Source organism: Nelusetta ayraudi, unplaced genomic scaffold (genome assembly GCF_046127955.1).
Source record: "Nelusetta ayraudi isolate G7.1 ecotype Tasmania unplaced genomic scaffold, CSIRO-AGI_Nayr_v1 ptg000050l, whole genome shotgun sequence".
Lineage (NCBI taxonomy): Eukaryota > Metazoa > Chordata > Actinopteri > Tetraodontiformes > Monacanthidae > Nelusetta > Nelusetta ayraudi.
In genome coordinates this window covers 3,298,871-3,324,927 of record NW_027466100.1, presented here as the reverse complement: position 1 = coordinate 3,324,927, position 26,057 = coordinate 3,298,871, and the positions used below count along the sequence as shown (strand labels likewise).

The 26,057-nt window shown below is 44.7% G+C and overlaps 1 protein-coding gene across 1 annotated transcript; it reads left to right on the top strand.

Annotated features, from left to right (window-relative positions):
• Window positions 1-25,700, top strand: grm2a (glutamate receptor, metabotropic 2a). Its single transcript, XM_076037046.1, has 5 exons — window positions 1-742; window positions 15,962-16,799; window positions 18,367-19,430; window positions 24,446-24,623; window positions 24,896-25,700. Exons 1-5 carry the CDS (start codon window positions 215-217, stop codon window positions 24,967-24,969), a joined length of 2,682 nt encoding a protein of 893 aa, XP_075893161.1. The 5' UTR covers window positions 1-214; the 3' UTR covers window positions 24,970-25,700.
• Window positions 25,701-26,057: the final 357 nt, after the last annotated feature.

The window sequence follows — 26,057 nt, the reverse complement described above, 5'->3', positions numbered from 1 at the left end:
TCTGTTTGATCTGCAGGCTGTAATCCACAAAAGGAAAACCCTGACGAAGAGAAGAGTGGCACGAGGAGGATGGCGCTGATGCTCTAGATGGCCTCTGCCAGAATAAAAACACTGATGCTTTGAGACCTCAGCCCCTGTCCCGCTCATCAAAGCCCCATCAGACGCTGACCAGGAAACCACGAGCAGGGACGGTGACCTCGCTTCGCCCGGGGACATGTCACTGGGGAAATCCCCCACGTTGGGGGTGCGCCCTGTCCCCCGACCCCTCTGGCTGTGGCACCTCGGCCTGCTGTCCTTGTGCGTGTCCCTCTGCGCCCGCGCCGTCCAGGCCCTGCCCGTGGTGGGATACAACACGGACGCCAAGAAGGAGATCACTCTGGAGGGGGACTTGATGATGGGCGGCCTGTTCCCGGTGCACCAGAAGGGCGAGGGCGCGCAGGACTGCGGCAAGATCAACGCTCAGAGGGGGATCCAGAGACTGGAGGCCATGCTGCTGGCGCTGGATGAGATCAACAAGGACGAGCGCATCCTACCCGGCATCCGGCTGGGAGCTCACATCCTGGACACGTGTTCCAAGGACACCTACGCCCTGGAGCAGTCGCTGGAGTTTGTGCGCGCCTCGCTCACCAAGGTGGATGACAGCGAGTACACCTGCCCCGACGGCTCCTACGCCATCCACGACGACGTCCCCCTGGCCATCTCTGGCGTCATCGGGGGTTCCTACAGCGACGTCTCCATCCAGGTAGGCGGCCGGTGGAGGCTGAGGGGCGGGAGGCAGTGGGGAGGCAGGACCGAGCCTGCGAGGTGGCACCAAGCCCACCCTGAGATCCAATATGGTGGCCCATTTGTTTTAGTGGAGTCGCTCACCCAACGCAGACGTCGAAAAAGTTTAGGATTCCGTGTTGCTTTGCGCATTAGAGCAGGAAGCGCAGTAGTGTCATTTCCCATCATGCCTCATGTAAAGTCACGTGAGCCATCAGGACGCATCAGCCAATCAGAACAATGCCGTGACGTCACGCTGGCAATAAACTCTGTTCTGGCGGTTTTCTGGGGTTTAATAATTTTGTTTTTTTTTTAAAGTCCACAACTTAAAATCTACAATAGGAAGATTTATAACGAACAGTCTTTCAGGTCAAAGATCGTCTTGTCAGCCATTTTTCAGCCGTTTTACAGCAATTTCTTTTTGCATTGCTGTCTTTAGGGAAAGTGCTTTTTGTGCCTGCAGTACTTTGTGTGGCCACTGGGCAAAAAAAATGGTCGTGCTGCCGTATTGGCCGTCCGGTATGAAGTTCTTACGGTACATTCATGGGTAGCGCTTTCAGGATTGCTGTTTGAAGATCAGCGCCTTAAACGTGGCGCAATTAATTTGTCAAACAAGCTACGTTCGTTTTGCGATGCGCCGCAATTGCAGCGCGTGTTCTCGGCCATCGGCAGCTAGCGGGGAGTCGGGGAGGGGGGGAAAAAAGTGAAGGTGATGGATGGTTTGCATAAATGTCCTTTCAGACTTAAGCACCATGTGCAATTACCCCCTGTGAGATGTTAACACGGACACTTAATGAGTATCGCTTCCACACGGGGGATCTGTTTACCTGCGCTGTCCATGCGCTTGGCTGATCTAATTTAAAAAGATCCCTTTCCCGCGTCCCGGCTAATTCACACTCGGGCTGCCGTCCCGTCAGAGGCAGCAGACGCGCTACAGACGCTGCCCTCAGGACAGGCTGACAGGATGACTAGTGACAACATGATTACTTTCAGCGGCAGCAGCTCCCTCCTGCTTCACTGTGGCCCATGCAATAAGAGCTCGGCTAATTGGCCCTCCAAATCCTTTTGTACTTACATCACCGGAATCTTGATTGCCATTGTTTAAAAAAAGATAAATATAAATATTATATAAATAAATATATATCTAAATATATATACATATATGTACATAGATATATATTTAGATACAGATATGTCTCTCTGTCACGTGGCAATGTGTAAACACTCACAAATGCACATGCCTGAGAGCATTAACTAAAAGTCTTCATCGCGGCTCAGTCGGCCGTGGCGAGCGCTTCTGTTGTCTCGGGCGAGCGGCACGGTTCACCACACTCAGGATTGGCCGCGCTGTATTCCACACATTGGCTTGTTTAAAGGAGGGAAGACCCTTTCACTCATCCGGAGATAATAATTGGCTCCGGAAGATTGATAAAACACAGCTTCTGGAGGAGGTGTTGTTGACAACATCTGGCCACTCTCTCCTCTTCTTTATGGGCCACAGTCGGCAAGCGCTCCGTGCTGCACACCAACGATAAATTAAAGCTGAAGCCACTCCAGAGCCTCGTGCTGTCTTCCAGTTTATACTCTTTTTTTTTTAATCATGAAAATCCACCTCGTATCATTTAAACAAGTTACACTTGGAAGTAAAGTCATGGTTTTCAGACACCCTTTACTCAATTTTAATCATTGTCATTTAATAGTTTCCAGATAATAATGTTTTTGTATTGCTAAAGGTTTGATGCCATTGAAATCATTAGAGGAATGCCTATGATTTTGTTGTGTATTGATAATAACTTGCAGTTTTTGTACTGGTACGCTCTGAATATGTTTGCTGAACCATTCAGTTCTGAGTTGGACGGAACAGTGCGGCACGGGTAGCATGTGGGTAAATGTTGGTGACTGCACTAAAAATAACCTGCACTTGGAGATTAAAGGCTGATTATTAGCGCAATACAAGTACATCACGATGGCGGGCGTGAGTTGTTTTTTTTTGTCGACCATTGTTTGAATTCCTCTGATATCCTTTAAACACCCTTTGAGAGCTTTGTTGGTCCGCAGGCAAATAATTGTGCCCCTCTGCTGACAGCACAGAAACGTTAACACACACACAGTATGGTGATACATTGCGCAGTGCTGGTGCTGAGCTCCTGGGACCAGGCACAGAGGTGGATTCAGAGCACCTATATTGGGATTCCAGGTGAAAAAAAGGACACTTTGAAAATAAAGGATTTGATAAACGAGCTGTAATTTTAGTGACTCCCTGCATGTGGGGGCTCCTCTGAGAGGGCCCTTGTCTTGAGGTAATTTATGAACCCCCTTGCTGAAGGTCTGAGGTCTGTTCCAGCTTCTCGGTGAATCTTCTTTAGCTGCAGCGCCGCCGCACCACAGGACACGGTTCCCCTCCTTATTCCCACAAAGAAAGACCTCACGCTGTCAACGAACCTCTGTCTCTCTGCGTCGGGGGCTGGTTGGTTAGAAACCACTTTGGTCTGTGATTTTTTTCCTTCTTGCCGAAACGGTTTTGCTTTTTTAAAATGACTCGTAATTATATCAATTATATTCTCCCACAAAGGGAGCCACTGGCCTCATGCTTTTGGAAAAAAAAAAAAATCTTGTATCTCTCCAATTCAAAGGTCGGCTGCATGATGTGTCCTTGTTTGAGCAAGCCGAGGTGTATCTGCGTATCTTGTGCTTCTGGCTGCGATAACACGCAAAGATATGCATTTGGGGCGCGGCTGTGTGGCATTTCTGCGTCGCCGCAGGTCGTTGTTGTTGTTGGTGTTGTTGTTGTGCAGATACCATCTCTACATAACGTCTCCTGTCCGCTGTGCCTGTCTGGCTCGCGTATAATCTACGGCCAGTCAGACCTTTAGGGGAACCAGCCCCTTCGTGGGAAAAAGACCAAACACCAACACGGGTGTTTTTGAAGCTGAACTTTTTTGGCCTCTGGTTTGATAAAAACTATTTCCGTCCACATGAAACTCGCAAAAATCCGCCTCAAGCGGTAATGTAATGCACATGCCAAAGCAGTAGGTGGCGATACCACTCGTAACAGGAAGACCATTTTAGCCAATCACAAGGCTGGAAACATTCATGCCTCGGAACCAAAGAAGGGCAGATTCTTTCGTGTAGGCGGAGGGCAAAGTGGAGTTACTGCTCACTGTGACACAAGTACAACAAAATTCCCCAAAAATGTAGATTGTGAGACGTCCTCCGACTTCCCTCATTGAAGAGAGGACACAAGTAACCCATCATACCAAACAAATTGAAGGCAATATAGATGAAATATAGTAGAACGGTGGATAAAGGTTGGAAGAGTGGTTTTGGGAGAGTTGTGTTTCTTTCTTTTGAGCTGTGTGAGCAGATTTGGGGTGGGTCTGGCCGCCAACCCCAAAGACAAGGAGGTAACAGGAGGGATATTATTGGTCTGAAGACGCACATCGCCATGGCGACATGCTCAGATCGCGGCAAGCTAACAGGTGGCAGCTAACGCTGAGTTGCCGTCTAAATTTGTTAGAATGAAGCAACGCCGCCGCACTGCTCGACAATCGCGGCTACGGAGGCGGAATCTGGCTGCAGTCCTGAGCCGTTGCTGGCATTCAGATGGGCACAGATTGAGTTTGGGCGCGTGGGCGAGGTTCTGCTGACACGCTCTTTGTGGGAGAGGTACCGTCTTCCCCCATCCGAGGCGGCAGCGAGTGCTGGACTGTCTGGTGTCCTTGATGGTCAGAAGATTTGAAATTTTCAAATCTTTGCAGGCAGTCATGTTAAGGTGAAGTTCGAAGGTACTGCGAGTGAGGCACCTGGTGTGCCATAAAGGTATTGCAGGAATGACACAAGCAGGAGCCATACCTCCCCTTTGACCGGGCGCATCTTTGTTGGATGCCAGCGTAGCGTGCACTTGAAGGTCCATTGTGACAAATTTAAAATGTATGATTTTCATATTGGTAAAAGCTTAACATACCGCCCATAAATACATAAATTAACCCTTGTGCGATCTTAACATTCTGTTTACTCCCCTTGTCCTACGGGTCAAAAATAACCCGCTCTACCAAATCCCCAAAATAAAATAATTTAATTGAATTTTAAATCCAAAATCTATTTTGCATGATGAAACAACCTGTTATTTATCAATTCCAACTCAATTTAATTCATTTTTTATCATGTATTTTTTGTATTTTTCACAATACAGAAAGACGGGAAAGTTTCATTGACGGGGTTGGTAGTGGATCGTGCAAAAGTCTCGCGGAAGTATCTTCGCGACTCTCTCTCTCTCGCTCTCTCTCTCTCTCTCTCTCTCTCTCTCCATGTGATCGAGCTAAACTATCTTCGTGATCGACCGGTATATCATGTAATTTATGACAGGTCTCATGCGGGCCGGACAGGGACACGCAGTGGGCCGGATGTGGCCCGCGGGCCGTACTTTGCCCAGGTCTGCTTCATATCCTCTGTACTGAATTTGTTTTTATGTCTGAGATTGTTTTTTGCTTTGTTTGGGAGCTTGTGTGATATGAGGGGTTAGCTGCAGATCAAGACTGCAGATGCAGGTCAAATGCAAGTTCAATTCGTACATCACTCCAGTTTCTTTGTTGTGTGTGTGTGTGTGTGTGTGTGTGTGTGTGTGTGTGTCTGTGTATTAGAGAGAGTTTGTGTGTGGCCTTTGAACTTTTTTCTCGTGTTTAAATGCTTTTAGAATTCACCAGTCTAAAATGACCCATAAGACAATCCCAGGACCCTAGTGGTGTACAGCCCACATAGAAACATAAACAAAAACAAAGTATCACTTTTTCTACAGCTAAACCTGGTAATGGGTCACTTTTGACCCGCAAGACAACACAAGGGTTAAAGCGTATACTCGCAGCACAATATAAGTAATTTGGTTTTCCTACCCTCAGACCGGTTCACATATACTGTATATAAGAATATACATAGATCAATAGATCATTTTTTAAGGAAGCCTGCCAGACAGTGGCCCAAACATGAAACATGCTGTCAGGTGGGCTTCCTTAAAAATTTTACACACTGGACTTCACTGCTGAGCTTCTAGCTGATTGCCTCATCAGCATTTTGAGGACAATATCCAGTGACAAAGACAGCACGTTACTGGAAACAGGTTAATGGTGTGCTTTGCATTGTTTTCTTTATCAAGGTCATCAAAAGGCTTCATTGTCATTTCATAGCATAGCAGCCGTCTCTTTCTGTTTTGTTCAGTGACTGTTTTATCAATTAGCTCACAAACAACAATTAACTGTTCATTGTAAACATGAAATAGTTTTTATACAGTTGAAAATTGCTAACTAGTGGTATCTCAATGCAGCTCTTTGATCATTTGCTTCACGGATCAATTTGCTTGGAAGTTGCGAAAGGAGGGAGATGGAGGACATTGCTTTATACTTTTGACTAGGGCTGCACGATTATGGCCAAAATGATAATCACAATTATTTTAGTCAATATTAAAATCACGACATTAATCACAATTTTTTTTTTGGACGGGGGGGGGGGGGGGGGGGGGGGGGTTGCTGGTTGGAAATTGCTCTAACGTCCAGGCATTTTCAGGCTTTTCGTTGACGTGGGGGCAGCAGCACGTTATCGCTATCACGCTATGTGCCGACAAAGTTTTGCTGGGGGGGGGGGGGTTTATGACTGGCTTCATGCACATAACATGCAGGACAGAGACACGCAGTGGGCCGGATGTGGCCCGCGGGCCGCGGTTTGCCCATGTCTGCACTAGGTCCTCACCTCCAGATGCTGCTGTACTGTGTACTGTCTGCTCCCGACATCCACTCTCTCTCTCTCTCTCTCTCTCTCTCTCTCTCTCTCTCTCTCTCTCTCTCTTGAATCATTTGAGGAGATTTGCTCGCTTGCTATTTCGGCAGCTTAATGAAGTCTTAACCTTGCGTTCGCCCCCTGGTGGTTGGATGACTGAAAGTGCTTGATTTGACATATATGGTAGCCGGCTTTTTAAATGTTAATATCTCCGACGATCAGCTTAATTTAATCGTGGCAGCCAAAATCGTGATCGTGATTAAAATTCGATTAATTGTGCAGCCCTACTTTTGACAATGGCTATCTATCTATCTATCTATCTATCTATCTATCTATCTATCTATCTATCTATCTATCTATCTATCTATCTATCTAATTTCCATTTTCCCTTCCCATCCTTTTTGCTTGAGAAAGTGAGTGTATGTTTAATCAATTGGGAATTCGGACAAGATTAGTGCTCAGTGTCTTATTTTGGATGTGAATTTGGATTATGGATTGAATGTGGTTATGGACTTGTGAGAGTACGGTTGTGCTGAGCATTGAAAACCTGGAAATATTATAGTAATAATTAGGTCTGTGTAATTGTAAGATTTGTTTGCACGAGTTTGAAAACTGTGGTTTATTGATATGGACCAACACTACCGTCAGCCCAAGTTCACAATGAGTTATTGCATTTCTGAAATACATTTTCAAGAAAATGTGTTTAAGTCATTTAGAGTTTGGTGGTGTGCTCCAATAAATTGTCTGATTTCCGAGTGTGCTGCCATGTCGTTTTGGGTTTGGAAACGGCTGCGTGAGATGACAAAGAGACAATGATCCACAATGATATCCGCCATGTCGTGGACACACTTTGAAGGAGTGAACTTGCGGGAATGCTAATGGGATTTAAAAACATTCCCCCGTGGCTCATCTTTAACAGCAGCCTATTGGTGCAAGTAGCGTAATGACCTTGCAGTGACATGTTCAGTACATTGGGTATCACCATCCATGCGTGAAGAGCTATAAAACCAACAACATTTTAAAAAAATAATAAAAAAATAAATAAAAAAAAGCTCACGTGCACTCCAACACGTTTAGCATTGTTGCCAACCAAGAACAAACGACTCACAACACTGTTGCTGCATTTCTGAAAGCCAAAGGATTTAGGTACTGTGTTAAAGGAACAGCAGGGCGTTAATCAGCGTATGAAAGGCGTTAAGGGTTAATCAGCGATGCATTATTCTCCACAATCACGGTCCAGAAACATCTCGCCTTGGGGCAGGCTGCTGATTAATACATGGAAGAGACTCCGCCTCTCTTACCCTGGCGATGCCGTCTGTGCTGCTAAATATGACTCACTGTTAAGAGAACATCCCACAGGACAAACATTGTGATCGCTGAGGCGCATTAGAAGAACAACACCGCTGCAATGTCAAACACAGAAATGCTCACCAAAGAATATTCTCAGGCGAAAGAAAAGAAATGAAAAAACAAAGGAAAAAAAACGCAAAAAAAAACCAACCCAATAACACTTCTCTCTGATTTTTCTGAGACATGCATAAAAACTGCCTCCTGGGAACTGGAAAGCCTTCTGGTCTCGGTGCATTACATGACAGCTCTGATTGTGCAACGGCACCTTTTGCCAATTAATTGGAATATTTTTTTCTTTAGTATGCAGCCTGAGAAATGGACACTTCTACTGCTTAATGAGACTTGAAAAGACAGACTCGCAGCGATCCCGATATTAACACGCTGCTTGACATTTGCGGACTCAAAGCGTGTGAGCGGAATAACAAAGCAAATTCATAAGGAGCGTCCTTCCTTCCTGTCTGGAGGATCCGTCGGCAACCAGCCCTATTTATAGAAGGCTCATCAGCAGGTAGGCCCGTGCCAATCTCTGGAGCATTGGCCAGGGTTTTACACACACATGACAGAATTCATGCCAGAGAGAACAATAATGATGAAACATATCAGTGAAGCCACATCGTGAAAATGCATAATTCATGCGCAAAAGTAAAGAACGTGCTTCCAAAATCGTGAATAATTCACACGTGATTGGATTATTCAGTGGCTTGGCAGAACGTACAATTTGTGCCGTTTGAAACACAAATAATGTCCACTGCACAAACTTGTGGCCCTGCCGTCCTCATGCGCGTTATTCCTATTTCCCCTGCTTGGTCGCTCCAACGGCGTCGTTCGAGGGTTTGGAGGAAGGTCCTCAAAACCGGAGTCAGCCGGAGCGTCCGGGAACAGACGCGGCGAAGACGGAGTTCCAAGCGAATGGAAGCAGGGGCCCACGTCTTGACATGTGGTGCAGTTTGACTCTTGGTGGGGAGGGAGGGTAATCTTGTGAAATACTTGTGCAGCATGAAGGGGTTTCACATTCCAGTGGGATGAGGGGGCACAACCTGATCAAAAAGCAACCCTGCTATGAACGATTCATGTTTTCCACCCTATTAAAGCTGTTGCCAAGCAACTAAATCTAAATAAATAAACTAATAAAGATCCCTGGCGTACTCTGACCATACACTACATTAGGCTGGACTATGTGTACGTGTGTGTGTGTGTGTGTGTGTGTGTGTGTGTGTGTGGGGGGGGGGGGTTCTGAAGCGCGTGCAGCGTGGCTGTGTATGTGTGATACTGAGTGGAGCTAAGGACTGTTGCTCTGGGACCACTGTGTTACCGCTGTAGATGCACACTGAGACGGTCTTCTGGGACGAGCAGATGGGCTTTTCATGTAGAAAAAAATCATGACATCTCCACAAAGTAGGCCTGATATTTCCTGGACGAGTACACTCTGTCAGCCCCCTTGTTTTCCGCTGCCCAATGTATCTCTCCGGCTCTGTTACGTGACCATGTCCCCAACCGCGCTCCCCCCCTCCCCCCGCCCGCGCTCCCGCTCGCACCACGTCTTTCATGGCGTCTCCAACGCCCCGGCCGCTAAACTAAGCAAAGGAATTGCGTCGTAACGATGCGGCTCCCGAGCAGGAACTGCGTCGCCTGTGTGCACAAAGCTGACACATGGCCAAGTGAGACCGCGGTGTCTCTGCGCTTGTCTCCAGATACGTTCACGGACTTTATATGTATTTTTTTAAATTGAAAAAGTTTTAGTCATTTATGAGTCGCTTTCAGGACACCGTGCACAATTGTGTTTTGACATTTCGCACGATGAAGTCGGCGCAATTTAAGCTCACGGTGTCGGCCGGTGCCTCTGGGGTATCTCTATGGAAACTGTATTCGACAGCAGAGAGAGAACAATCCTGTTAGCCGGTGCCTCCACGTCAAATACTGCTACAAGGCCCTCTGTGCTCCCGCTGCTCAGGTGGAAAACACTCTCACGGCCATCCGCTCGGCAACAGGCCCTCCGGTGTGACGCCACACCGAGCCGCCTCTTGATTTCCTTTGTTAAATAAGATTCTGTCTGATGACGCCTCGAGTCGAGTGCGTGGCCATCACAGAAAACCAGCCTGCAGTTTAGGTCTGTAACAGGGTCTGAGTACACATCTGCCTGGTATGTAAACAGCTTGGTACCTGCACAGACCAGTACGATGCCAGAAGTCAATACGTGCTCATATTTTCTGTACTGTGTCCTGTGTTACTGCGCACACCCAGAGCCCGCGCTTTCTACCAAATTCAAGAAATGCCCAGAGGCAGACGTTGTTCCAAAGCGTTCACACATTAACAGGACGGAGAGAGCACAAAAAACACGGAGGTCATAATCATAACAACATAATCGTCTGCGTATGTGCTCGCTCTCTTTGTCACATGTGTAAAACCGTTTTAAGGTCTGTGGCTTGGAGCCACAAACATCTTCTAAATGCAATAGGGCGGAGACACCCACGGTGTAACTCAGTCACTCTTGCGCTAATAAGAACATAGACTGCTGAGGAGGAAAGTAAAAGAGAAAGTTCCATATTATGAAAAGTTGGACCTGAAAGCCGGTCCAAAAGAAATATTGAATAACAAAGCTGTAAAATGAATCAGCAATGACTTGATCTGTATGAAGTAGGAGCTAACCAGTGTAGCATTGACTGTGAACTGCTACCTGTTTTGGAAGAAGAGGATATATCTCGATATCTGTGTGGTGATAGTGCACACACGTGCACATTTTTGTCATAAAAGGCGCTAGGACTGTGTTTTATACAACGGATCATTCCACATGGGCAAATTACTGTTAGCTAAGCGCAGACCAAAGAGCAACACAGAGCGAGATGCTAGTGTAAATACAATCTGGACCAGCGGTACGATCAACGTGGCCGCAGAATTGAAGATTTTTCTGTACGGTGGGCGAGAGCAACGTCATGCTGGAACTGCTCTATTGACTGAACAAACACTAGTGCAGGATTTTCAAATGTCATGTACCTTGCACCACCAGCACAGTCCTGCTCCTGTCACGGTTGAGATGGGTAAAAGCGTATGCAAATAGGGAGCAGGTTCTCTCAAAAGGAAGAGCATCAGACGATCAGACATAAAGTAGACCCCCAGGCGACGCCTTGATCGCCTACATGTCATCAAACTTTGTCATTCTCAAGATCGAGCAGATGCGAGAGCCTCGGCTTTTTTTAGATAAGCCACGTAAACAGCTAATAACATTTTAATGAGCAGATTGTACAGGCAACACGTCTGGCACCGCGCTGTAAAACCTCTAGGAGCCACACTTAAGTGGATTACTCGGATGGTTTTGTGTTCCCTCCGGTGCCCTGAGGAGAAATGACTCGTTCTCTTTGGTAAGTAAACATAGGCAGAATTCTGTAAAAAAAAAACTGCGGCGGAAAAATTATCATACAAATGCAAAAACAATTGCCCTAACACATATTTAATGCCAGAGAGAGGACACGCTTTTATGGTTTACTGGTGCATGTTAAGGTCTGAATGTTAACCTCGCATGCCAGATGAAAGGGTTGTCATCATTCTGATAAGGAGCCAATAGAAAACAACATGACTAAATTCTTGTAGACAGCGTTTGAGAAGAGAGGAACATGTTTGTTTGTTGTTGCTTGTTCAAGATGAATCTGCCATTGTTACACCACTCACTGCAGACGGCTCTTGTGGTGTGGGGAAAAACGTTCACTTATTTGCTTTCACAGACAGGAAAACTCCGGGAAACGGCTAGGCAACAGGCACACAGCAACACCAGGCAAAATCACTTCTTTCGGGCTGGACTATCGACTGCATTATCGTCTTGCTTTGATTCCGTATACTGTAACGGTATATAACCGATCGCCACCTGCTGGCAGGTGGAGCACATGAACTTGTCCCCTCCTATACACGTCAAACAGTTTGAAAGAGTGACAACCCTCAAATGAAACAAGTGCAAAATAAACTCCTTACAGGTGCCACACCATCAACAGAAGTTCTGATGAAACTGCTGCTAGCTCCTCAGCATATATATGCTAACCACTTTAGCAGCAGCAAGGTGTGCACACACTTCCCATTTTGAGTTCTCTGGGTATTTTTTACCTCCTACCACCCCCCCCCCCCCCCCCCAAAAAAAAAAGAAAAAAAAAAACTAAAGCAATGTTCACACTGCAGGTCTAAATGAACTTTTTTTTTTCTCTTTGTAAGGTGAAATATTTTTTTTGGTGTGTGTTGTTCACATTACAATGTTAATGTGACTGCCATCAAACAACACTGGTCTGCAGGCCTATACCGGCGCATATACACAGAAAAAAGCCGACTATGTTTACCTTAACATACTAATAAATCTCTTAAAATGCTTATGCAGCTAAAATTCCATGACCTTAGCTGAAAAAAGATGCAAACAAAGCCCAAAATCCATAAATCTTATTGATCTGCAACAGAAACTTTATGTTCCCGACAGCTTCGGTCTTAAGGCTTTCTAAATTTCTTCAAAGAGCCACAGGTGCTTGATCTGCGCGGTCTAAGCAACACAGGTTTCTGCTGTCGCAATTTAGACTGCTTCTAAAAGTTCAGTTAGCAATTTTCTGCATGGTCATGCAAACATATCATTGTTTTCATTCTCTCTGATGGTGAGACTTTCTGCCATCTACCTGTTCAGCACAGGCTCAGACGTAGATACGATCATCACATGTCTCTTAAAAATGAGGAAAATCAGACAGTTTTTTTTTGTTCACACATTAACATGACCTACAATTTTTGGACAATCAAATGGACAGCTGTGCATAGCAGCAAAAGGAGATTCTTGTCGGTAAAATGAAGATTTAAATGAATGACAGCTGTTGAAGGTTGTGTTTTTTGTAAAGAACTGCTCGCTTCAAGTATGTGGAAATACCACTGCAGTAATGTCAAGAACCGAGTAATAATCTGAAGATTTTTGGCATTTGGTTTTGCATGTTTTCATATGGAACCTGATTTATGCAAGAAGTATTCAGCGTATTGTGTTTACACTTTGCTTGCCTCGCTAGATCTTCCTCTTGAGCCTGCTGCTGCCAGCTGTTTCACCACATGTTGAGAGAGGCTGTCAGGACAGTTTAAGGAGAAAGTGGGATGATTCTGTGCAGAAATGTGGTTATTAGTCTGTCTGCATAATCACGGTTTTGCCAGCTGACCTAGAAATCCCCAGCGAGAACAACCTTTTGAACTGATATGAAATGCTCGCTCATGTGTTTCAACAATTTCCATTCCCATTTTGCTTTTTTTTTTTTTTTTTTTTTTTTAAAGTTTAGTTTAGTTGTTGTTGCCACACTGCAGACAGGTCAGGATGGATTTTGCTGTATTTACGTTTGCATTTAATTCGGGGGAAAGTGGTTTGTCATTGATTGTAGTTTTATAAAGAAATCACGGCCGTTCAAGGGTTCAGAGCAGTCTGTCTGCTTCTGCACAAGCTATGATTTAAAACTACACAGAACACGAGATTCACTGCTGTGTCCCAGGATTCTCCAGTCTTTCACCACAACCATTCGATCGGTGATGATACGTGCAGATCTCAGTCAACTGTGAGTGCTGGTTTAGCTAATCGGTTTCATGCGAAAGTTCTCTGTACAAATCACACAATTATTTTTTTTTTTTATGGTTTTCCACCCAATAGACTTGCGTTTTGCGCTTGGACTGCAAGACCACATTCATAAATTGACTTGCAAGATGCAAGTCGCGCCATATGTTGTGCGTGAGACACTTTTTACAGTACAATCTTGGTGTGTTTCATTTTAAAACCAGTTACTTATCTTAATTATATCCTTGGAAAAAACATTGTTTAGCATAACCTCATAGAACCTCATTCATGAAATCAGTGACAAATCATAATCAATAAGTTCCTGCTGATTTATAGAGCAAGTAAAGAGCCATCCTGGGAGACCACATATTCTTTTCCCCTTTGCATTAATTGCATTGATTAACACAAAACATCCATTTATGTGGCTTAGTAAGAAGGTGTCACATGTTTAAAATCCATGTTATGGTATGACTTCAATATTGAGTCATTGTTTGCAATTCAAATTTCCTCTCTGACTTGCTCTAGGATGGTTCGTTGGCATTCAGGACGCGTCACGAGTGTGAGTGCATGACATTAAAGTCAACCACATTTTGGCTGGCACTCTTTGGACTGATCACACTGGCTCCCCAAGGCTTCCGCAGAAAAGCCTGAAGCAAAAGCGAGTCAGCGGCTGCCTTTGCACACTATGTCACAGCACTGACAAAAGCTATCACACACGAGACGCACAGACCCCAGTTTGTGCCCCCTCACCCCCGCCGCCTGCTTCCTTGTTCACTCCAAGGCACTGTCTTGCTCAGAATGTGATTTCTGTGCGAGGTAAATTACAGGTCAGCTGTGACCAACACCTGTCGCCTCTCAGTCATCTCCACCAGCTCCGAGCAGTTAGCGCCTTAGTTCCTCAGTTCAGAACTTAACTATCCACAGGTAAGAGCGTTCAAGAGGAGCATGTTCAGAACTGTTCAGAAAAGCAGCTGCTGTGTTTTCAACTGCATGGACCAACGAATCGTCCCAAGGACTGTTCTCCAGTGTTTTCAGTTGGTCTAGGTTAGCATAGGCAGGCAGCTTCCTAAGAAGCGACTGCGACAAGATGATGAGGACAAAGAATCACAGAATGACAGTGAGCCAAATGGCTGCAAAAAAAGATGAGTGCACATGGTGCAGGAGCTGCAGTTCTATCAGTATTCGGCAACGCGTTTACATTTCAACACATTGTGTCTGAAATCGTTCCTTGTGACAAGATTCCAGTTGGTGGCTGCAGTCAGTGGACTGCAGCACAACACACGGCCCACTGGAGACTTTTACCTGGCTGAAATGGCCGTGAATGATCTTATTACTTTGCTCTGAATGTGACAGACTGAATGTTATTTTCAGACCACCTACCAAGTTTTTCATCTCCTTTCACAAATGTTTTCTATCAAGTTTCAAATTTCCAATGAGAAACAAAAACTTTGCAAAGTTTCCGTATATCTGGTGTAAGGACCTGTTGTGGTATATGTAAGTATTCCAATTTAGCTAATGTAGCTAAATAATAACATCTGACCTCATAACATCTGCGAGGTTGGGGCAGTGTTAGAGTGTCTGCATTTTGACTGAGAGGCAGTCTAGGGGTTCTTCAGACCGGTCTTCTGACCACTTTACGTGATCTTGGTCTCGTCTCGACTTTAACACTCCTTGGTCTTGTCTTGGTCACGGACATAATGCATTCTTGAGGGGGTTTCAAAAACCAGGCAAGCTGGTCCTGGTGTAACATCATTATCACTCACATAGGTAATTGTTCTTTAGAACACAGCAAAACCTAGATAGATAAGTGTTCTTTCGAACACTTACCTCCCAAACATTAGGAACTGCCTCTAAAGTACACACACAAACATTGAAACAGCTCCTTGTTTAATTTGGCTGTCCTTTTTCGCTGCCTTGTTCCATGTCAAAGTTGCTTCAACCTGCTCAACTCCCCTGGGTCAAACGTTTTGCAGTAAAAGCCATTTGATATAATTGGTTTTGGTGCTGTTGCTCTGTAGTGCCAGGTAGGAGCTTTGGAGATTAAATATGATGCATAGGGCAGGCAATCTCTGTAATTGGGGAGGGCTCTTGCAAAAAAGACACAAGAGGCTAAATTCATTTCAAGCTAAAGAAAAATCCTCATCTTATCGTCTTTTTAATGACTGGGTTATTAACAGTTGCCAGGTTTCAGGTGCGTGTTTTCTTAGTCGCAACAAGTCGTGGCTGAATGCTAACCGTGCTACTTCCTATTGAAAGATGTTGATGTTTGTTCGCATAATTGAATTTTTAGCTAATACTTAGTATTTACATTTAGACTTGTTATTGGTGCATGGGTATTCTTGGTTTGTGGGAACGATGTGTTGTTGGGAAGCCTTACAGCATGTTGTATGTTAATGTATATATTTTTTTTAATTGTGACTGTTTAGTTGGGTTGCATCATGTTTCATGTTGGACCCCCGTGAAAATGAGATGGCTCATCTCAAGGGTGTATCCATAAATACCACTGATAACCTAACTTGCTGTTTCTTGCAAAAATTCCAGGTGGCCAACCTACTCCGACTCTTCCAAATCCCGCAGATCAGCTACGCCTCCACCAGCGCCAAGCTCAGCGACAAGACCCGCTACGACTACTTTGCCCGCACGGTGCCTCCCGACTTCTACCAGGCCAAGGCCATGGCGGAGATCCTCCGCTACTTCAACTGGACGTACGTGTCGACGGTGGCGTCGGAGGGCGACTACGGCGAGACGGGCATCGACGCCTTCCAGCAGGAGGCGCGCGCCCGCCACATCTGCATCGCCACCTCGGCCAAGGTCAGCCGCTCCATGAGCCGTTGGAGCTACGAGAACGTGATCCGCTCGCTGCAGCAGAAGTCCAACGCCCGGGTGGTCATCCTGTTCACGCGCAGCGAGGACGCCCGCGAACTGCTGGTGGCCGCCAACCGCATGAACGTCACCTTCACCTGGGTGGCCAGCGACGGCTGGGGGGCGCAGGAGAGCGTGGTGAGGGGCAGCGAGGCGGTGGCCGACGGCGCCTTCACCATCGAGCTGGCCTCCTACCCGATCCCCCACTTCAACGACTACTTCACCGGCCTGCACCCGTACAACAACACCCGGAACCCCTGGTTCCGGGAGTTCTGGGAGAACCAGTTCCAGTGCAGCCTCCACGACCTGAGCTGCGGGAAGCACTCGCTCCGCGACGGCCCCTTCCAGCCGGAGTCCAAGATCATGTTCGTGGTGAACGCCGTCTACGCCATGGCCACCGCCCTGCACAACATGAGGCAGGCCCTGTGTCCCAACTCCACCCGGGTGTGCGACGCCCTCAAGCCGGGCAATGGCAGAAAGTTTTACCGGGACTACATCCTGAAGGTCAAGTTTGACGGTGAGTAAAGTGGTCGAGATTGATTGTCTCCTCCGATGAACTGCTATTTGTCGAGAAAACACAGGTTTGGAATAATTGAAGTTTCCCTGTGTTTGCTACACGCCAACGCTGTGGGGGCTTTTCAAACAGTGTGAGTTTTACAAATGTATTCAAAATATTGAATTAATCCTAGAATAATTCTTCTTGTTTGTACAATGCTGCTGCTGCTGCGGCAGATAATCCCCGTAATGACTCCGTTTGCGGAGATGAAACATTTTCCACAGACTCGCGCTCGGAGGCTCATTCTTTTTCCTTTTCATGCATCTTGATTTGAGTGTGAGGAGAATGTGCTTCGGCCTGAGTGCTGCAGACAGTGATCACGCAAGCATCGCTCGTTTTCTGCTCGTATACACAAGGCCTAGAGAGCGTGTAACAAGCATCTGCATCAGTGCGCCAACACGTCTCCATTGACAGACAGAGCCACGGCGCGCACTGTTTTTAATGAGGGTTATTGTTGTGGACTTCAGTGTATGGAAATACTGACATTTTCTGTTGACGGGAGATCAGGGTGGACGTGCACGCTCTCATTCTGACGCATATCTTTGGCTTTGCGGTTCATTTTCTCTTCACAAAGACATGGTTGAGCTAAAAGCTTTTTAATACTGCACAACATAAGGATGAAGGACGGATAGACTGTCTTCTATACTTTCTACAAAAATATGTTGAATTTCTGGGTATATATTTTTTTACATAACCAATTTGTTTATAGCTAATCAAATAGCAAAACACATTAACAGAGCCAGATACTTATTTTATACTGCATTTAATCATTGTTTCAATATTGTGGTTTGTATTAATTCAGATAATTTACATAATCATATTGATGATATTACTCTGATATTACGCCCCAACAGATTGATTAATTAAATATATTAATATATATGTATATATATATATATATATATATATATATATATATATATATGTATATATATGTATATATATATATATATATATATATATATATATGTATATATATGTATATATATATATATATATATATATATATATATATATATATATATGTATATATATGTATATATATATATATATATATATATACATATATATATATACATATATATACATATATATATATATATATATATATATAATATATATATATATATATATATATATATATATATATACATATATACATATATATATATTAGTACATATTATGTTAGTATAAATAAATAAATAAATATATGGATATATATGGATATATACATATATTTATTTTATTTATACTAACATTATTTCCTTACTTTGTTTAAATCACTGTTCGATCAAGGTGAGGTCATTGTATAATCCTCACCTGCACATTTCTTGTGTCTTTCTCTCCATTGTGAGAGATATGTATATGTATTGTTCTATTTTATATTTATATGTGCAAATACATAATTCAAATTTTTACTTTTATGAAATACTCTTACTAATATGAACATGTATTTATTGTCAGGCTCCTTAATTTGTCATTGCAGTTGCCACCATTCTGACCTGCTCTCCATCTTTCCACTTCCAGGACCGTTCCGGCCCCCAGACACCGAGAACATCGTCCGCTTTGACACCTTCGGGGACAGCCTCGGCCGCTACAACATCTTCCACTACCACAAGGAGGGTGAACGCTACGTCTACGAGAAGGTCGGCTACTGGGCTCAGAGCTTGACCCTCAACACCAGCCTGATCCCCTGGCCCGGCCAGGCGGCGCCCACCTCCCAGTGCAGCGACCCCTGCAGGAAGAACGAGGTGAAGAGCATGCAGCCGGGAGACGTGTGCTGCTGGATCTGCATCCCCTGCCAGACCTACCAGTACCTGCTGGACGAGTTCACCTGCGCCGACTGCAGCTTCGGCCAGTGGCCCCTGGCCAACCTGACCGGCTGCTACAACCTGCCCGAGGAGTACATCCGCTGGGAGGATGCCTGGGCCATTGGACCCGTCACCGTTTCCTGTCTGGGGATGATGTGCACACTCTTCATCGTGGGCCTCTTCCTGAAACACAACGAGACGCCGGTGGTGAAGGCCAGCGGACGTGAGCTCTCCTACATCCTTCTGCTGGGAGTGCTGATGTGCTACAGCATGACCTTCATCTACATCGCCAAGCCCTCCACGGCGGTCTGTACGCTCCGACGCCTCGGACTGGGCACCTCTTTCGCCGTGTGCTACTCGGCCCTCCTCACCAAGACCAATCGCATTGCCCGCATCTTTAGCGGGGTGAAGGACGGCGCCCAACGGCCCCGTTTCATCAGCCCGGCCTCCCAGGTTGCCATCTGTGGAGCTCTGATCTCCTGCCAGCTGGTAGTGGTTGTGGTTTGGCTGCTGGTGGAGGCCCCGGGGGTCAGAAAGGAGGTGAGCCCAGAGAGGAGAGACGTGGTCACCCTCAAGTGTAACAGCAAGGACTCCAGCATGCTCATGTCTCTCACCTACAACTGCATCCTCATCATCCTGTGCACAGTCTACGCCTTCAAGACACGCAAATGCCCCGAGAACTTCAACGAGGCCAAGTTCATCGGGTTCACCATGTACACCACCTGCATCATCTGGCTGGCCTTCCAACCCATTTTCTACGTTACTGCCAGCGACTACAGGGTGAGTCAAGCTTGGCAATGTAGCCACATGAGTTCAGTTGTCTCTTCATGACTTGGAAGATCTCCGGAAAATGGCAGAGGTTAAAAATCGCAGTAGAAAATAGGACCTCATAGGGTGTAATAATGGGTTTTATATGCATGGCAATGCTGATTCTTAGCAAGTGTTGTTTTACTCATCACTTGTGTGTGATGCCAGAGTGTCTTGGGGAAAAGGGGGACTTGACCTCTTGTGGGTTTTAAAACCTCAAAAAAAGGCAAAAATCCCCTCAAATGTATTTCCACGGCCAGTGCGAGGGTGACCATTAAGTCCAAACTAACAAGAAGAATTCCCGCACACGTGGCCAACTTGCAGAATTTTTAATGCAACGTTTCGGTCCTAGACCTTTATCAAGCAAATGTTTGTGCCAACGCTGGAAGCCATCTTAAAAAGGAGAGGCTGTGTGACACCAGCCAAACACTTTCCCACACATCTGAGAACTGAAATATTAGACATCAGCAACATCAACATGCAAAAAAAAAGTGGAAGCAGCATCAACAAACGAATATACAGTACAATGAATACTGGCTGACCTGTCAGTCCGTTCTGACTGTGATCGTTAGACCTTTAATCAGGACCTGATGTATCCAGTCACGACAGCTCAGTATTTATTGTATGTATTCAATATAGTTTGTATTCATTTGTTGATGCTGTTTCCACTAATTGCATTTTGATGTGTGGGAAAGTGATTGGTTGGTGTCATACAGCCTCTCCTATTTAAGATGGCTTCCGGCGTTGGCACAAAACGTTGCATTAAAAATTCTGCATGTTGGCCACGTGTGCCAAGTGGCACCAGGCAGGTTTTAGAACCTGCCTGGTGTTTTGTAAAGAAGAATCGTAAGGTTTCTAACTTTTACAGATCTGTTAAATTAAAGTTTATGCTAGGATGAAGACTGACCACAGAAGGTCGCTCATACTCAGACTACAGTAAAAAAAAAAAAAAAGAAAAAGAAAAAAGAAAAAGGTTGCAGTCCTTTTATTGGTCAGCCCCAACTGTTTTCTGGTTTTATTTGATTTCTCCTTATGTCTCTTGCAACATGGTCATGTTGGAGCTGAGACTTTTGCTTGCTTTGGTTGGAATTTGATGTGTGTTTGTTTTTTTTTTGTGTTTTTTTTACTGCGTTACACACAAAAAATTGGGTTGAAAACATTCAGGTGCAGCTCAACAGAGACATACATGGATAGTACGCGCACATTCTATACGCTGCATTGACAGTACTTCAGAGAAAAGGGGGCCCTGAGCTCGCTCCTATGGGATGACAGCAGCTAGAGAGATGCGAGCAATCCCCAGACGCCGCTGCCTCTGCAGAAACATGGAGTAGGCAGGCGAGACCACGAGGACTAAAAGAGAACCAAACCACCGCGTGTCCCATTGCGTTGCTGTGGGCAGGCAAGCGTGACAGAGCGGGATGCTGAGTCCCAGCTGTGGCCTCTGTCCTGGGACTTGAGAAAAGCTCAAAGGAGCCCTTCCTCCAGGCCCCTCAGGCAACAAGAGATATTCACAGCCAGAACGGGCTCATCAGCGAGACGCAAAACTCCCCTTTGACCGATGAATAATAACTGAGGCAACCGAGTTGGCAGGGTGCGTCGTAGTTTTTTTTCACAGGCGCGAAGGCATTACTAGAGTTCCCCTAGTTTTACAGCACTGCTAAAATTGTCATCACGGACTGCTGCAGACCTCCAGCTGAATAACAAATCGTGATGTGATTGTGGTCTGTCATGAAAAGTTAAAGGAAGCTAAATAGAGTCCGTTGAGGCATGCCCACATTTGATTAAAATATGAAATATTCAAAATGGTCTCGGCAGCCTGAGGGTGTGGGGCTCCTCTCGTACACCGCTGGTCATCTCATCTCGACAGCAAACGCGACTGACAAAACAACCGAAAGTCACAGCGTGTCCACACGTGACGCAGAGAGGCCTACATGAGAAGAAGCATCTGAACTGCTGCTGCTTGTCACATTGAAGATCACTCTTGTCTGAGCACCTTGTTTTAGAGTATGCATTGAGCGACACTCCCGTCTGAATCCTTTCCATCTGGTTGGATTATGACCAGGCCACTAAGACTCTTTGAGGAGAGTAAGATGAAAGTGATGGCCAGGATTCCAGGTGGGATCATAGACGATGAGCGGATGCTGCAAGAGCTGCAGTTTTATCAGATCACTTCCTCATTAAAAAAAAAAAAAAAAAAAAAAATCAGCATTGACTCTTTTCTCCACTCCATGAGGCCTTTTAGTTTCAGTCAAACAACTGGCTTCACTGGTTGTAAAGGGATCTGCCTGGCTGAAGTGAGTGTGACTAGCAGAGTTTTCATCCAATCCAGGGGCGTTTGCTAGAGCCTCCAGGGGCCCCGGGAAGTAGAACCAACAGAACAGAACAGCAACTGCAACTGCAACTGCAACAAAATCGATGTTAAATCTGTAACAGGGACCATCTGCTCCAGATACACAATAAACTTAAGGCACATTATTTGTTAAATGAATAGATATTTTTAGCGCAAAGTAGCAGGAATTTAGCTTCTCCATGGGAGGTCCCAGATGTGTCAGTGCACTGTCGTGAAGAGTGGCTGTCAATTTAGTGCATCATGTGGCGTTTGCTGCGGACTTCCATGATGAGTCGTCTTTGGCAAGGTCCTCTCTCCAGCTCCAAGGCCTCTGGCATGTTAAACCTTAGTCAATAGTTGATTTGCCCCTGGTTCACTCACCATCAAACCTTTTGTTGGCTTTTATCCATTTGAAATAAATCACAAAGTTAACAGGTCAAACTAAGCTATTTCAGTTTAAACATAACCTGACATAGAAAGACCAGCCTACACCTGCAGTAATGCTATTCTATCAGATCAGTGGGTGAGTCCAGCAAGAGAAACAGAAGTTCACTGATCTCAATCCACTAACAAAAAATACATCCATTATTGCCTTCCTGTCCGCACCAACGGTTGCCTTATCATTAACCTAAGTGGTATGACCATTTATCTGGGTTAATTAAACCAGAGGAGATTAAGAGCGGGATTTCTCCTGTGAAATCCCAAATCCCCACAAATCAATCTTGCAATCAGTGAGTTACTTGTGCATTTGGCTCATTTCAACATCCGTGCCAAGCTCCCGAGAGAAGCTTTTGGCCGGCTGATCCAATAACGCTCCTCAATAAATGTACAGTGAGAAGCCCAATAAAAGGAGGAATTTCATCTTAGCTGCGAGCCTCCCTCGAGGACTGGGGCAACCTGAAGGCAGCAGGCATTATTTATATCTGAGGCAGGCGTGTTGTTTTTTGCGAAATAAAATATCATACCTTCAAAGGCCAAACATAGTGAAAAACAACAGTGAACAGAGGCAAGCAGCCCTCCGCTACACTCTTCCTGGTTGGAGGACATCTGGAAATATATTCAGGCAAAAGCCAGGTTCCTTGTCCTCTGCTCTTCCAAAGCAACATTTTGTAAATAATTAAAACCACTTAACGGGTCATTCCTGCAGCCATGTCCCTGCTTATATTCAACCCATCTCTGAACGATGGGACATTTAGCCTCCGTCAACTGCAGTGTTTCTTGTATCACCGTGCGTTCACTAATTATTTTATAGTGCAATTTTATAGACATGACGTGACTCTTGGTGGATTTATTGGACACAGTCGCCTGAAAAATATGCTGGTGAATAGTTTGGGTGAAATGTAACACACACTCTGATCATCTGTGTTCAGCACAATGCATGCATCAGAGTCTCTGATAGGTGTTAATGATACATGCAATTAAATAGACCCCATCTCAGTAGAAGGCATGGCAACAATAACGCTGATGCAATATTTGTATGGGAACAACACTTGGTGACCAAATTCCAGCACAACAACTATTGTCCTCAAATCACAGACCATATTGCCATATTGTGTTTTACAGGAGTGAGATATTGCTTTTTAATGTGCCACTTCACTCCTGTGAATTCCATATAGCGAATTCATAGACGGTCACAGGCAGATGACGGCCCTCTGGAGTCTGGATCTGCTCTAGGTTTCTTCCCACAGGGGAGTTTTTCCTGGCCCCTGTCGCACTTCGCTTGCTCCAGGGGCCCCAGTTGTTTTTTTCTCTGAGTGTAACAAAGCGCTTTGTGACGTCCTCGAATGTGATTTAGCGCTGTACAAATAAAAGATGATTGATTGATTGATTGATTGAAATAGGAGAGCACAGACAGCAATCCAAGACAGTGATCCACAGGCTGACACCGTCATGCTACTTACGCTGCGTCACCAATATGGCTATCGTTCAGTATGGGAAGTGTTGCATTGTTTTCAGTGTGTCTACTACTCATTGTGAGCGCCCTTTCTTCTCTGACACATTTAAACCAGTGTTTCGTCCCATATGTGGTTTGGGGCACATCTGTTAACACATCAGAACAAGAGGAAGCAAACTCTGCAAAATAACCCACTGTCCCCCCCCCCCCCCCCGCCCCCCCTTTTGGTATCTGTCACATCCTGGTGTATGTATGGAGACGTAGCTTATCATGACATTAGCATTCAGAGTGTTGACAGAACACCTGCTGTGCCTTGTGAAATTGCGATGCGCCTGTCTTCTGCCAAGTTGGAGGACATGTTAAGAAAAAAAAAAAGGTGAAAATGAAGGATCAGACACATGGCTCGCAACGAGATGACGGACAGGCGAGGGGGAGGAGGAGACAGAGGGTTAAGCAGTTGATCGGCAGGCAAATACAAGAATCACCGACACCTGCCGCACCTCTCTGGCACTCTTTGCTGATGTTGCATCTGGCTGGAAGGTTTTTTCCATTATTCCAGCTGAAGCCAACCAAATGCTACTTCTGTTCTTAAGGTTTCAATTTCAAGACAGACACAAGCAGAAGCATTTTACAACTGCTAAAATAACCAGCAATAAAACATCTAGACAAGTAGGCTACTGATTGTTGATAGCCTACATGCAATTTATCAATGCTGTTGTTTACTTAAAGTACTTTTTTTTTTTTTGCGACCTTCCTCTTTTACAGGTGCAGACCACCACTATGTGCATCTCTGTAAGTCTCAGTGGGTCGGTGGTGTTGGGCTGCCTCTTTGCTCCAAAGGTGCACATTATCCTCTTCCAGCCACAGAAGAACGTCTGCACTCTCAGAGTGGCCACAACCCGCTTCAGTGTCACTACTGGCCCAGGCTCCAGTTTCTCTCAAGGTAACACCGGCACAACAACACCAATGTCATTGTGAGCACTAATTAACACATACTTACGGGTAATTAAAAAAAATATATATATATATATATTTTTTGATTTACTGAAGAAATAGGTCACACACACTATTTAATAATGCAAAATTAAATTGGATTATAAAAAATAAATATAATTTTTTTTCAACTTAAAATGTATTAGTCAATGCTGTATTCTGTGTTTGGAGTGTCTGTGTAACACAAACTGCCTTTTCTTTTCTCCATGTTATGTTTTGCAGCATCAGCCTCCAACATTGTTCCGACAGTGTGTAATGGACGAGAGGTGGTGGACTCCACCACATCCTCTTTGTGAAATTCAACCAAGCTCTTTTGCTAAACATTGTAAACAGTTATATAATCAATAGTCCTGAATCAGGTGTCTCTGATATTAAAGCGGTCATACAGATGAACGTCCTGACTTTGTTGTCCTCAAAGTGCTGTGAGTACAATGTCCCGATTATTTTTATTTCGTTCTTTGACTCGACTAGCGATTTTAAATGAGATGCCAATAATGTTGCATACGCATAGCCCTTGTTTTTATTGATGACTCAACAATGTACTTGCAACAATGGAGTAAAATATAGTAAATCTGTTAAATGTAATATATACAAGACATTTTTAATGTAGATTTTGGTGAACCAGTTTGTGCTTTCTTGTAATTTATGTAAATAAATTGTGTTTTTTATTCATATAAAGTTATTTCTTGTATGACTTTTTATTCACAAAATCTGTTGTGATTACGTTTTCGGAATACTATAGAGCTCATTACAAATGTCATTATAGATTGCTTGACAAAAAGTGCATGTTGCTATTTCTTATTTGCCTGTTGTGTGAGTAACATGCTAACGACTAAAATGTATTCATTTTTTACTGAAAAATATGACCATATTCCTCTAAGTCATTCCTCCAGCCAAATAGAAATTTGAATGCACTGCGATGAAACAATCAACTGTGTGATGAATAAACTTCCAGACTAATTTGAAAGGGGTGGGGGGGTGGAAAATGTCGTGCAAACCATATGATGAAGTTTGTGCTAATTAAATTTGGGAGCAGTCTGGCATTGATAACCTACCTACACCATCTGGCGAAAGCAAATAGCCTCTGCATAAAAAAACAACAACAAAAAAACAGACACACAGACATCTTCATCTGTTCAGATAGGAGAAATTCCACCAAAGCTGTGTGAGGAATACTCAACACTGCCGTGTGGACTCACGGCAAATGCTTTGGAATTAAACGGCACAGTATTCGTGATTTCGCACTGCCATCTTGTGTTCACATGTTGAATCTATCCTCTGCAACACTGGCACTTGTGAGCAAGAGAATTTTCTGCGCTTGTTGTGAACGCTCATCATCGTTCATTTACTTTTAAGCGTGTATAAACCAAGCATAAGTTATTTA

Coding starts and splice junctions, on each gene's coding strand:
- grm2a (XM_076037046.1), top strand. CDS start 215: ATGTCACTGGGGAAATCCCCCACGTTGGGGGTGCGCCCTGTCCCCCGA. Junction 16,800..18,366: donor CCTGAAGGTCAAGTTTGACG/GTGAGTAAAGTG, acceptor TTCCACTTCCAG/GACCGTTCCGGCCCCCAGAC. Junction 19,431..24,445: donor TTACTGCCAGCGACTACAGG/GTGAGTCAAGCT, acceptor CCTCTTTTACAG/GTGCAGACCACCACTATGTG.